This window comes from Leptodactylus fuscus, chromosome 9, assembly GCF_031893055.1.
Source record: "Leptodactylus fuscus isolate aLepFus1 chromosome 9, aLepFus1.hap2, whole genome shotgun sequence".
Classification (NCBI taxonomy): domain Eukaryota; kingdom Metazoa; phylum Chordata; class Amphibia; order Anura; family Leptodactylidae; genus Leptodactylus; species Leptodactylus fuscus.
This window is the reverse complement of record NC_134273.1, coordinates 12,793,295-12,806,970: the sequence shown is the minus strand read 5'-3', so window position 1 is coordinate 12,806,970 and position 13,676 is coordinate 12,793,295. Positions and strand designations below refer to the sequence as shown.

The following is a 13,676-nucleotide window of genomic DNA, read 5'->3' as shown; positions in this document are numbered from 1 at the left end:
GGACTGCTAGTACGATGACGATTACTACTACTAAGACTACTACTACGATGAGGACTACTACTACGACTACTAGGACTACCTCTGCTACTACTACAACTACTACTAGGACTACCTCTGCTACTACTACTAGGACTACTACTACTAGGACTACTACTACTACTACTAGGACTACTACTACGATGACTATTACTACTACTAAGACTACTACTACGACTACTAGGACTACCTCTGCTACTACTACGACTACTACTATTACTAGGACTACCTCACTACTACTACGACTACCTCTGCTGCTACTACTACGACTACTACTAGGACTACTAGTATGACTACTACTACTACTACAATGACTACTACTACTACCAAGATGACTACTGTTACTAGGATAACTACTATTACTACTTTTCATATACTACTAGATTATATTGGTCTAGAAGACTTATCAGTGGTCATCTCAAGGAGGTTTCACTATAATGTATTGCCATACACCTGAGATGTTCCCAGACTCCATTAAGACTTCCATTCGGTCCTCACCGTCTATGACATGTGCAACACACTAGGACAAGTAAAGCATCTGCCATGAGACGCCACCTATGCCACTCATGACAATACCTCGACCGCCACATGGCACGGTCAGTGCGCCTGTTGTCTTAAAGCGTCAACACCAATTCTACCAATTCCACCTTGAACAAGCTTCCTAGGATCAATGTGACTGAGTCATTATCATATTCTAATGCTTATTGACTACATCTTCTAGTCTCTCGTCCTGAACTCAGATCTGAACAACATGGATTTCTTTTGTAAAGTAAATACCCCTGTAAGGGACACTTTAGGGTGAAAAATGCAAAAATCCTAAATGGGTGTTCGCACGTAAGAATTTTAATGGAAAATTTGTCAAACAGAAAATTTCTGATTTAGGGTTTGCTTTAAAGCAGATCTTTTCTGCTTGACAAAAACAGTTGCAGATTTTGATGTGGAATTTAGAGAAGAGTATCCCTCGGCCCAATCCAAAAGCAACTCACTGTATTCACTCCCACTCCCGAACTTTGCAAGACGACAACCTGCAAACTTCATGCAGATGCTATGCTTTATGTATCATAGCGCCCCTAGTGCTTAGTAGCAGTACTAACCCCTAAGCCGCGGTGCAATTTCTTGTTCAATTTATTTTTTTAATGCCCTTTGTGCATGGTAAGAGTCGATTTTGGATAGGTTGCTTTGGATTGCATTATAGTAAAAAACTTCAGCTTCTACCAAGCATGTACTAGGGCAAAATTGACCCTCATCTCCGCCTTGTAATCCATCGACGGCGCTAACAATTTTCTTTCGTGCTCGGAAAGGCGCACTATTTACATTGTAGTACTCTAACTGGCTGTTCACAAAGACGCAGCAGGTAGTGAAAAAAAAAATAAGGACACGGGACGTTAAAGTTACCGTTCTTGCCAAGACATCCGAATCAAGCCTTATTAATAAACGCCATCCAGGCGGCAGAAGGAAATGTCATTTACGACTTTAAGAGAGATGATTATATTTAAGTAGGGGAGTAACAGAGGGAGGGGATAGAGTAGCAAGTGAAAGACTAAGGCCTATGAAAGGACTAAGGATCTGTGCACAGTGCTGGGTCGGTGCCAGTGCCCCCCCACCCTGCGTGGCACATGGCTCGTAAACCCAGCCGGGTTCTTAATGAATATGCATGTCCCTAATTGCATTGCCTCCTATCGGAGTCCTGAATGGCGCGGGCTCGTCCTCTTAGTTAATTAGTTCTATATTTGTAGAACTTCCTATATAGAAAGCCCAGATTACTTCTGTGCGCTGCTCTCCAAAAGGAGAGAGAGGTTTGGCTGACAGAATTGCTCTGCAAGCGGCTTTCCTCCATTACAACAATGTCACATTCTTTGTCTCCACGTTCCGGCTGTACTCGCCGCTGTGATATCTATGTCTGAACGTTGAATTAAGACAGATTTTCTGGGCTGATTTATTAGGGTACAGCGAGTCAATTCATTAAGAGCTTGTAACATTAATGAGGCATAAAACATACAGTACGCCGACACAATACACGCCATCATTGGCCTACCGGGTACTGGGGACATAGCAGTGACAAGGGACATTATATAGCTACTGGAAGAGTACACTATATACTACTGGCGACAGGATACTATATACTACAGGTCTACTGGTGACAGGGAATAGTATATACACCACAGGCCTACTGGTGACAGGAGATCCTATATACCACTGGTGGCAGGAGATACTATATACCACTGCTATACCAATGACAGGGGATACTATATACCATGGACATACTTGTAAAACTAGATACGATATACCACTGCCATACCAATGGTTGGGGAAACTATATACCAATGGACTAATAACAGGGCTCAGTATTATAGGCCACTTGACTACCAGTAACAAGTATTATAAGATAATTTACTAAATTAGTAATGGACGGGGAACAGTAGAGAACTATTGGATTACTGTAAAGGCATACTATAACACTGGACTGATATAGGGCACTGTATATACCTCTGGATTGATATAGGGCACTGTATATACCACTGGACTGCTATAGGGCACTATATATACCACTGGACTGCTATAGGGCACTATATATATACCACTGGACTGCTATAGGGCACTATATATATACCACTGGACTGCTATATGGCACTGTATATACCACTGGACTGAAATAGGGCACTGTACAACAGGATACAGTACGTAGAGAACTACTAATGACAGAGGTAAGGATATACCGTATTCCAATGAATTATCAGTAATAGAATCTATGGTGGAAATTTTTTTTGCAAAAGGACCACCAGATACCTGGTAATGTATAGAATATATAGTCACCGTCCAGTTGTATATACCAGTTATAGGCATGGACTAGATAAGACGAGCTTATTGGGCTATATTTTAGACCGTGTTGCATGAAGGCACTTGACAAATGTACATTTTATTAGCAGCATTCTGCTTACAATGATAAGCGGACTGGATGCTTTGCAGCTGCATATAATATACTGTACGGGTGGTGAAATGGCTCACCCTGGCACGGCGGCTGGCATATTACAGAGCGATTAATGATCTGTCTTTGTTCCCAGTGACTTTGTACTCTACATTACAGTGATCTGCCGCATTGGATAAAATGGCTGCGTCCTCTGTGAGCCGGAGCCGTTAATACATCCATATTCATCATCATAAATATCAAGTGCTGTGCGCTTCCTATTGAGATTACGTCTTGCACCTAAAGTCTTCACTTATGCTAATGGCAAGCGCGCTTCAAGCTGTGACATTTATAAGACAAACATTTTACTAAAATACCTGCACTCATAAACAAAGCCTTCAAAGATTACGTCTGGTTTACACAGGCGCCATGTTTAGCGTACACGCTTGTGCCCCTAGGCCAGCTACTTATACATAAAGGGCACGTACTTCGAGCAATCGCTTAATTCTTCGGGATCTAAAAAGCAACAAGATGAAGCAAACGAAAGATTAAGATGCTATTTCTTCATACGTTGCTCTGCTCCTATTTAAGGAATGGGGACAGAGTTATAGCTCCCCAGCGACACCACTACAGTGTACGGACAGGAAGATGTATACACAGGATCAGATCAACGGACTGAAACAGGAATAGAATGACCAATGCAGACTGCAACCCATTACAGTGGAGAAAGTCCTGAATGGAGAACCGATGAAACATCGCTAGTGGGCAAATAGCCCGAGATGGATCCAATTTGATTTAAAATGGATCCAAAAGTAGCTTTACTAAGAGACTACACTAAAAATGTTAGTGACAGTGCATTCATATATGAAAACCCAACTAAATTCCAATTCTAACAAGGCCTTCATTTCTCATGAGGCCTAAAAGTCTCAACCGAGGCCTACAAGTCTCAACCGAGGCCTACAAGTCTCCAACGAGGCCTACAAGTCTCCAACGAGGCCTACAAGTCTCCAACGAGGCCTACAAGTCTCCAACGAGGCCTACAAGTCTCCAACGAGGCCTACAAGTCTCCAACGAGGCCTACAAGTCTCCAACGAGGCCTACAAGTCTCTACTATATTCACTCTATGGGGAAGATTTATCAAGGACCATCGGTTTCCATAACCTCTGCACCAGTGAAGGATGCTCTGGATTTATTATAAGGCGAACGTCTTGTCATAAATCAGGTGCATCCTATGGCAGGGCCTGTCCATACTAAACTCCACGCCAGCTCAATTTCAGGCATCATTTACTTCCTATTCACTTCAATGGGAGTTATCAGGCAGAGTATTGTATGAGGCCATTTTCTCGTGGCCGGCGGGCATGCGCAGTTGGCTTGCCCTAGGCCTAGAAGTTAGAAGCCACCGCCAGAAGAAGACGCGGTGAAGACCTCGTTCCAGAAGAAGATGGAGGTGGCACTGGAGAGTTCTCTGGCAGCATTGGGGACACCTCCAGTGCTGTTTGAGCGCTGGGGACCGCCCCCAGTGCTGCTAGAAAACTCAACAAGAAACGGAATTTCAAGAGAACAGCGGCGCGGAGAAGACAACGAAAGGTAGGAGAAGAATAGCCTTTATTAAGGCTATTCCGAAGTGTTAGTTAGAAAAAAAAAGTGTTTGAAAGATAGGATCACTTTAAGACCGAGCTTAAAAAATCATCTAGGAAGAAAAATTCAGTCTGACCCCATTTAAATCAATAGAGGCTGCTTTCAGGCTGAATCTGGAACCTTAAATTCAGCACCAAATTCCGCCGTGTGAACATACCCCTAGGGTGTTTGATAGGTCGATGTTGCATATAAAGATCGCTTTACTTTTCAGAAAGATTCTGCAGCATCTGAGGTGTCATTTATGAGTAAAACTGTATCCCTACTATACTATTGATGGCCTATGCCTAAGATTTTAGATCAGCAAGTGTCCTACTGCAGATCTTTTAACTGCTACAATTAAAGAGACCCCGGATGAAAAATAGCTGATCTGCAGAGGACCTGAGAGTCAGACCCCTACCGGTCTAAAATTGATGCCCTATTATACAAGTGTATAATCCCTTTAAGAAGATTATAGTCACCAGGGAGTCTCGTGACCCATTCCTTTACATGGTCATGTCTCTCTTTGGTACCCTTATAATTTACAGAAGGGAGTGTTGTCCATTTTTCTATATAGTATGAATTTTGAAGCGCATTTTTTTTTGCATGGCGGTTACACAGATATCAAAACGGGATCATCAAGCAAAGACCCGACCAATGAAGATCAGCCGACACGTCTTGCTCCCATGTCATCTGCCTTCGTAGCTTCAATTTCTATAATTGTACCGTGCAAGGCTACAGAGACTAAACGTGTTATGAAATCACAAATGTTACCTACAATCTCCGGGGACGCTGACATTTTATCATCATCACACACAATATTCTCAGGAAAAAAAAAATATGGCTGTTTTTCTATGAAGTTCACCCCTCCCCCACTCCAGAGAGTTGAAGAGATGGGTCTCTATCAGATCTGCGTCCCTGAGACAGATGTCAGATTAATTACAGTCTCGGAAACATCTCGGCCGCTCTTCGCACTGATAATGAAATCTCAGTCGTTGTTATTAAGGCAAATAAAAGCATTACAAAAAAATCTGATCTCGCAGATTCTGCCGGTCCGATGTGAAGATTGTGTGATGGACGGGAAAGTCAGAGAACGGCTGATGCATGAAATAGCGTGGGAATTATCCGCTCTGAATCTGCTGCCGTGACCTGCGGCTCCAGAACAGCATGGAATCCAACATTATATTAAACTGCAAGGCTAGACATCGCTGTTTGCCCTTTCCACACCGATTAGCTCGAGTAAAAAGTACAGAAATTCCAAACAAAAGGGAAACCGTACGGGGTTAATTCTAAGCATAAAGTCACGCGGGGTATCATAATAGGAAAAGAGGGAGCGACCATGCAAGAGTCAGCGGTGCAAAGCGTCTTACAGCGAGTTTGGCTTGTCTTGTCCTCAAGGCCAAATGTAACCAAAAGTGAAGGGGCCAAGACACCAGCTGAGACTTGTAGTCATGGGGTGGATGGTGGGTCGCTAAAAACAATGGTTGGGGTTGTAAAAATTATAGAATCTGGAACTTTTTGTAGTACAAAAAGAAAAGCCCTACTTGCCTTTATCTAGCAATCCTGGTCCCTTCTCCCTTATGAGTTGGGGTTTGTCGGGCCCGAAGACGAGAGGCTCAGTGATCTACGTGGTCACAAGAAAGGAACTGATCATGTCACTCACATAGGTCACCGTTTCCTTACCAGAGACAGCTGAGGTCACCGATTGGTCTCGGCGACAGGTCAGCCTTTATGTTTTAGCTCAACGAGCCTTGGCACATGAAGTAAAGTGGTCCAGGACCTGACAAAGGAGCGCCAAATATTGAGCAAGTATGCTTTTTTTGGGGTTTATTTTATACTAACCCTTACTGCCCCTAAGTTTTCTGTCATTCGTGGACAACCCCTTTAAGCCACCACCAAATGTACGTTGCTGTGCCTGGTAAACCCTGAAAAAGGGATTCCAAAAATGTCAACTTTTTCTTCTTGACCCAAGGGACAAAGCTCTGCCTTTCTTTCCTACAGAAGACATCTAGAAAAAACCAACTCAAGAACTCCCGACATCAGGAACATACCCACACATCTTTAAGATGCTCCTTTCTAAACCCTTGTGCGGTACTTACAGTAACTGCAGGTGGCTTCAGACTCGTCACTTCCATCAGAACATTCCGACTCGCCGTCACATTTCCAACGGGCTGTAACGCAGTGGCCATTGTCACAGGTGAATTCATCCTCTGTGCAGGTTGTTTTAGCTGCAAGAAGAAATAAGGTCCAGTCAGAGACAGAAAAACTTTATAAAACTCTTAAAAGAGATGAATTACACTTCATCGAAGACTATGCCACAAAATTTATTCCACCTAAGACCACCCTTACTTCTTGGACCCAGTTCTAAACCAGTTGTCCCATGGAGCAAGTCACCTCTAGAATGGAAGGATCTGTTAACCTCATATAAAAAGTGGAATCACTAAATTTTAGGCTGATCTCTGATCTCACTACCTAAGAACCACTAGCCAATACATTTTTAGTTTTTGACGTGTTGTCTGGACATAGTTGGGGAGCTTGGAAATAAGATGGAGAACCATCAAAACCAAGAATCCTACATCGTTGATCCAAAAGAAGACAAAACCACTAGGCGATGGATACTAAATATCACATATTGGAGAGAGAACGTCTTCGAGGTTTAGCTCCTTAGATCATGGTCATCTCTCCAGAAAACTAATGCTCATAACTTGAGATATTATATCTTCCAAAAAAGTCACCCAAGCTTGTCTTCAAGATATTTAATGGATCAACCATCATAATATCCTGTGGCAGCGAAGTTCATGATCTCACTGTAAAGACTCCCCGGTAAACATCCCCTTCTCTCCAGATCGTAAGTGATTTCTAGATTACAGGCCTAAGGTATAGAAATATCAATACAGGATAAAACTGGCCAATTTTCTTCACTGGATCCCGGCCACCATCTTCCTGTCCATGGCAGCCAGAGCTGAGCGTGCTGCTGTTCCATATGAATACGGGCCAATAGTCATTCTAGTCCAATGGAGTGACAAAGAGAAATCTCTGCAAGAGGGCAGAGATCGGGTGAAGTCACCCATGGGCTGTGTTGCCGGCTAAGTAAAAAGTTGAACATATCCAGCTGGCAACTTAGTTAACATTAAGGCCAATAATTATTTAAGTCTAAAGTTGGCCGTGCATATTAAAGGGGTTATCTAGGGAATAGTAAAAGCTTGGCCGTGTATTCCCTGCACTAATCTATAAACTGGTATCCCAATGATTCCCTTTGCACAGTGCAGCAAGGGACAGCCAGACCTGCACGAGTCCTGCCTTCCCTGACTGATGTCATGGCTCCCATCTATCCCGATCACAGGTCCACTGAATAGAGTGGAATTGGTTATGAAACCAAGAGTCGGAGAGCGTCAGCAGGGAGGCAGAGGATGGAAAGTTCCGGCCAACCTAGTTGACTTCATGTCCGGGGATATGCTTATACTGTATATTAGTAACAACGCTTAACCCGTGCACGGATGGAACGGTAAGCAAACTTGACATTTTAGGTGGAACCAGACAACCTAAAATGTACATGTGGGGTCCTAACACCCCCCCCAAAATGAGAAATCCAACAAGAGAAGGACAGCAAACCTAGATTTCAACATGCCCGATCCTACTGATAACAGTCATACCTAACAAATGTGGCACATACACTTCGCTATGCTCTCAATTTCACAAAATTTTGGTAAATTTTGCAATAGAATTTTGGTGCATTTTGCTTCATAAGTTTCCCCATAGTAAAAACAACCTACTTTGTGACATGGGAAGTATCTATTGACTGCATTCTCAGAAGGGGATCATCACTATGGAAGTCACATAAGCAGTTACAAAATCCTAGATTTTACCAAAATGGTTTCTTAAAAGTCTCACAAATCATGCCCGAGATCTCACCGCCCGGCAGGTTTTCCTATAATCGGCGCAGTACTGTCCAAGTACCTTGACAACACTTATTACCTGCAAACAGGAGACAATCATCTGCCTGGATCTGCCTTAAGAGGACACAAGGGACCCACTGGAGATGTGAGGAAGGGACGGTAAGACTAGTTATTGATATACACTTCTCTACCCACGATTTGGAGGAGATACAAACTAATAATTTTCCCAGAAACTCCAGCCCAGGTATCATGGGACTGAGTTTTTCTCATGTTGCAGAGCTGTAATCTTAAAGAGACAACACAGCATTTTACATAGAATGTGTCACGAAAAATGGGCTATTTTTTTAGTTTTTATGTTCAACATAAAAAAAATTCAATGTCACGAGAAAAATAAATAAAAAAATTCAGCAATTTTCACTGCTGCCACTAAACCCAATATTAGACCGATCGTTGACAATTCCGTAGGGGGTTTTCTTTGCAGCAGTCACCTCATTTACATCACAGGATTACAATACACGATAACACCTCTATAGATAACACCACTGATCAATAATGACATCCACTACTGACAATACATGATGTCACGACTAATCTCCTATTCCCTCTAGAAAGCTTATAAGGGTCAGCTCCAGGCTATTGCTGCATGTGGCCGTCACTATGCTGTAAAGAGTATCGCTAAATGCTGTTAACAGAGCAGAGGCAAGCTCAGGTAAGATGGCGGCCGCCATAATAGAGTAGAAAAAAATGGAGAATTTTGAAAAATGGAGAATTCGTTTTCTATAGGACTGACAGAATGTATGTTTGTATGTTGTTGTAGCTGGGCGCTAATCGCTTTATGGAATGGAGCTGCAGTACCAGACAGAACCTATAAATAGGGGTGGCGCTGTTCCTGGAAGAAAGCAGACACGTTTCGTTGGCAAGTAACCCATGGCATCACCAGCCCCTCTGCTTTGAACGCTGAGCACACTGTTAGGTCCCAGTGGTCACATATGATGCAGGACTTCCATCAGCAAGGAGATCGAAAGGACCCTGGTGGCCAACAATGGAGCTCCGGGGTTTGTTTGTTTTTATCCTTGGTCTTCACTGGGGTTTGTCCATTTCTTGGACAACCCCTTTAATCGGAGTCTGACCTATGAAACCTCCACGTGAGGTCTGGGATCAGTACCCCACATAGCACCATCCTTCTCAGTGCGCCATGACCAGATAATAGACATGCAAATTGTCCGAGGAATTGACTTGTCCAAGGTTGTAAGTGGCAGCGAAGTCCAGAAAGTCTGCCGGTGTCATTACTATTCCGGCAGCGCATCTAATCACCGAGCCGCCCCGGCAGCAGGTAAGATGTATGAATATAAATTCCTGCTGAAATATCTTCATAAAGCCGTGTACCGCAGTGCACAGCGGCCAGGACAAGTATTACATTAATATCACTGACTCGCTGACACACTTTCCATAAATACACTATACTACAGTACGAGCAGATACCAGGCGAAGTGTGACAACGCACGCAACATTTACATAATGGCTCCGGGCAACTCTCGTAGGGCTATGCAAAAAAAAAAAAAAAGTTATTCAAAACTTGTGACCCAGAAAATACTTACCAGGAATAGAGAGGCCTTCATTCAAAGGAGATGACGGCTATAGAACACCCCATTTTGTTACCATCATGTTACCCCACTAGTGTGACCCCATCAGATGACAAATATTCAACGTCCCATTCATGGACATCAGGTTTATTATCTGGTGACAATGGCGCCTGTCCAGCACTGAAGGATCTGAGCAACCTTGACAAGGAGCTGATGGCTAAACGACTTGGCCCGGGCATCGCTAAAATGGCGGGTCTTGTGGGGTGTTCCTGGGAAACGGTGGTCTGAACCTACCAAAAGTGAGCCAACGTAGGTCAACCAGAGACTCAGAAACAAGGTCATGAGCGCCCAAGGCTCATGGGTTTCCAAGGATAGACTGCATGGTACAATCCCATAGATTTTTATTAAAGCCAATTAGAAGTTAGGCGAGGAGAAGGGGTTCAGTTTAGGGACTTATTTTTCTATTTATCCCAGACAACTCCCTAACTGGAGGTTGCAGACCAGATCAAGCATCCATACAGACCCCCGTCCACCACTGGGAAGACATTACATAGGAATGGGAGCATCAAAACTGGATCCTGGGGCAATGGTAAAAGGCGGCCCGATCTCATGGATCACGTTTTCTATAACGTGGGTGGTTGTGTACATGTACGTCGCTTACTCAAGTACGAGAGGACACCAAAAAGCACGATGGAAAAAAAAAAAGGTACTGGCGGAAGGAGAGTGATGCCCCGGGCAATGATCTACTCAGCGATCTTGGGACTATGGACCATGACACTAATCTGCATAAGGCTCTATGTGCCAAAAAAGCTCCAACAGAAAAACTGGGCCTGTATTATTGGAAGTCCATACAATGGTGCCCCATTAACGGCTAGAAGGGACACAAAGCAAGAACATATCTCCATATCGCTTGGTGGCTGTGCTGCAAAGATTTTCTATGTGGATTTATTAGGGCATATGGGCCTGCTGAGAATTAAGAATACTCGGTACTGGTGGAACCATAGAATGGGTAAGACGTATCCAAATAAGCCCGATGACATGAAGACCCTTAGAAGTGTCAGAAGCGAACCCTGACGCTTGGTCTTTAAGAGAATGGAAATCAATGGCTTCCTACACACGTCTTTGCCGTTTTCTGGAGGAAGAATTTATCGATTCCAATTACAGAGAAATCCATATCTTTAAAACCTGGAAAACGTTCATAAATCGTAAAAATTCCACGTGAATATTTCCAGAATCGGAACGTCCATGTAGACCATAGATTTTCAACTAGAAGAAGTAAAAGAGCCCATCATTAGGCGATCGATCTGTCGCTATTATGGTAACTGTATATCCGACGCTCACAATGCGCCCGTCTCCTGAACCGGCATGTGCACAACAGGGGGATTAAATTTTAATAATGTGTAAAGCCTTGAATGTCGCGAGGATTAGAGGAGGATGTGTAGGCATAAAGGGACGCCAGGACGGGATGATAACCTATGCCAACCTCTAGCTCCGGTAGGACCACGACACGGAGCCTGGTTTCTCGCTCAGGCGAAGGATCGGCAAGCAACGCAGAAAAACTTCCCTTTCCTTACACGAGTTTCCAGGTCTCCAGCACGTTGCCAAGACAGCAGCCGCCATTAGAATACAAATCACCTCTGCTGCAGCAAGCACCAAAGCTGCATGCAAATGTGAGGGGCGACTGAGTAAACAGGGAGTCATCGGGGTCACGGTAGACAAACAGAGGACAAAGCGGTAGGTTATTAATGTCCTACTCCGTCCCTTTCTCCATGGGAACAGCAATGGCTCATCCGTTATGTCCCGGGCCCTGCATATCATCAATTGTGATACCGCACCGCAATGCCCAGGTCACATCGTAACCCTGGCCTCCGTCACTTAACCACAGCAAGGCTGCAAAAGATCTGACTCCTTATAGTACCAGGATTATGGAACGAGCCAGAAACATAAGTAGCGTAAAATTCGACCATTACCCAACCCGCTAAGTCTCTATGGAGCCAGCAACAATCTCGCACCGCATTGGTCTCTGGTATACGATAAAAGTGAATAGCAGTAATTGTGTTCTATAGCGGCAGGTTGCCACATGGCGTAGGCGTATAACAAAGTGAACAAATTACGTGCCGTCTCCATTGCTACTCCATGTTGAAGTGCCGTATGCCAGATACCTAATGTATTATAATATCCCCAGCCGCGGATACGCTCTCCATAGCTGTAGTTAATATGACCAAGGCTTGCACTGACTATGTCGACGCCGGCCTGCAGTGCTCAAGCACAAGGCTTGTTTTTCTCTGCTGGGAGAATTAGGCCCCTTAATCCTCTGACCTAGGCTGTACACACAAATACATCCTCGGTGGGGATACGGCCCCAATCGTTTGTATCCACAGGAAGGGAATCCTCCCCCCCAGACTCAATCAGGCTAATGACGTCCAATCCTCAATGTTCGGCACAGGGAGATTCTTACTGAAGACATGGGATATCTGAGACAACCGGGGATATTCTTTAGGATGAATACAAAAGGGAACCCTACGGAGACAAAGAGCCGGAACGTACAGGACGGAGTTAAATGCTTATTGTTTGTTCAGTCTAGATAGGAAAGTGGAAACACAACAGAGCGGTCACTAAGAGTAGATCTGCAGTAGTGTCGGAAAACAAAAAATGTCATGTGCTTTATACGCAAAATGCTCAGATACGCAGAGATACTACAGAAAGTCACCAGCATACACTATGCCTGCTGCAAATAATAATACCGCAACCACAGTACAGGATAATACACACAGTGATGTCACAGTACAGGATAATACACACAGTGATGTCACAGTACAGAGATAATACACACAGTGATGTCACAGTACAGGGATAGTACACACAGTGATGTCACAGTACAGGGATAATACACACAGTGATGTCACAGTACAGGGATAATACACACAGTGATGTCACAGTACAGGGATAGTACACACAGTGATGTCACAGTACAGGGATAATACACACAGTGATGTCACAGTACAGGGATAATACACACAGTGATGTCACAGTACAGGGATAATACACACAGTGATGTCACAGTACAGGGATAATACACACAGTGATGTCACAGTACAGAGATAATACACACAGTGATGTCACAGTACAGGGATAATACACACAGTGATGTCACAGTACAGGGATAATACACACAGTGATGTCACAGTACAGGGATAATACACACAGTGATGTCACAGTACAGGGATAATACACACAGTGATGTCACAGTACAGAGATAATACACACAGTGATGTCACAGTACAGAGATAATACACACAGTGATGTCACAGTACAGAGATAATACACACAGTGATGTCACAGTACAGAGATAATACACACAGTGATGTCACAGTACAGGATAATACACACAGTGATGTCACAGTACAGAGATAATACACACAGTGATGTCACAGTACAGGGATAATACACACAGTGATGTCACAGTACAGAGATAATACACACAGTGATGTCACAGTACAGAGATAATACACACAGTGATGTCACAGTACAGGGATAATACACACAGTGATGTCACAGTACAGAGATAATACACACAGTGATGTCACAGTACAGGATAATACACACAGTGATGTCACAGTACAGGATAATACACACAGTGAT

The 13,676-nt window shown here is 43.7% G+C and overlaps 1 protein-coding gene across 2 annotated transcripts in view; it reads right to left on the bottom strand.

Moving 5' to 3' along the window:
* The window catches only part of LRP8 (LDL receptor related protein 8), a 116,128-nt gene that overhangs the window by 44,135 nt on the left and 58,317 nt on the right, over nt 1-13,676 (bottom strand). For both annotated transcript variants that reach the window (XM_075287859.1, XM_075287858.1), the window contains one exon: nt 6,655-6,783. In XM_075287859.1, the coding sequence (XP_075143960.1) occupies nt 6,655-6,783 (129 nt within the window). The remainder of the gene's footprint in view (nt 1-6,654; nt 6,784-13,676) is intronic.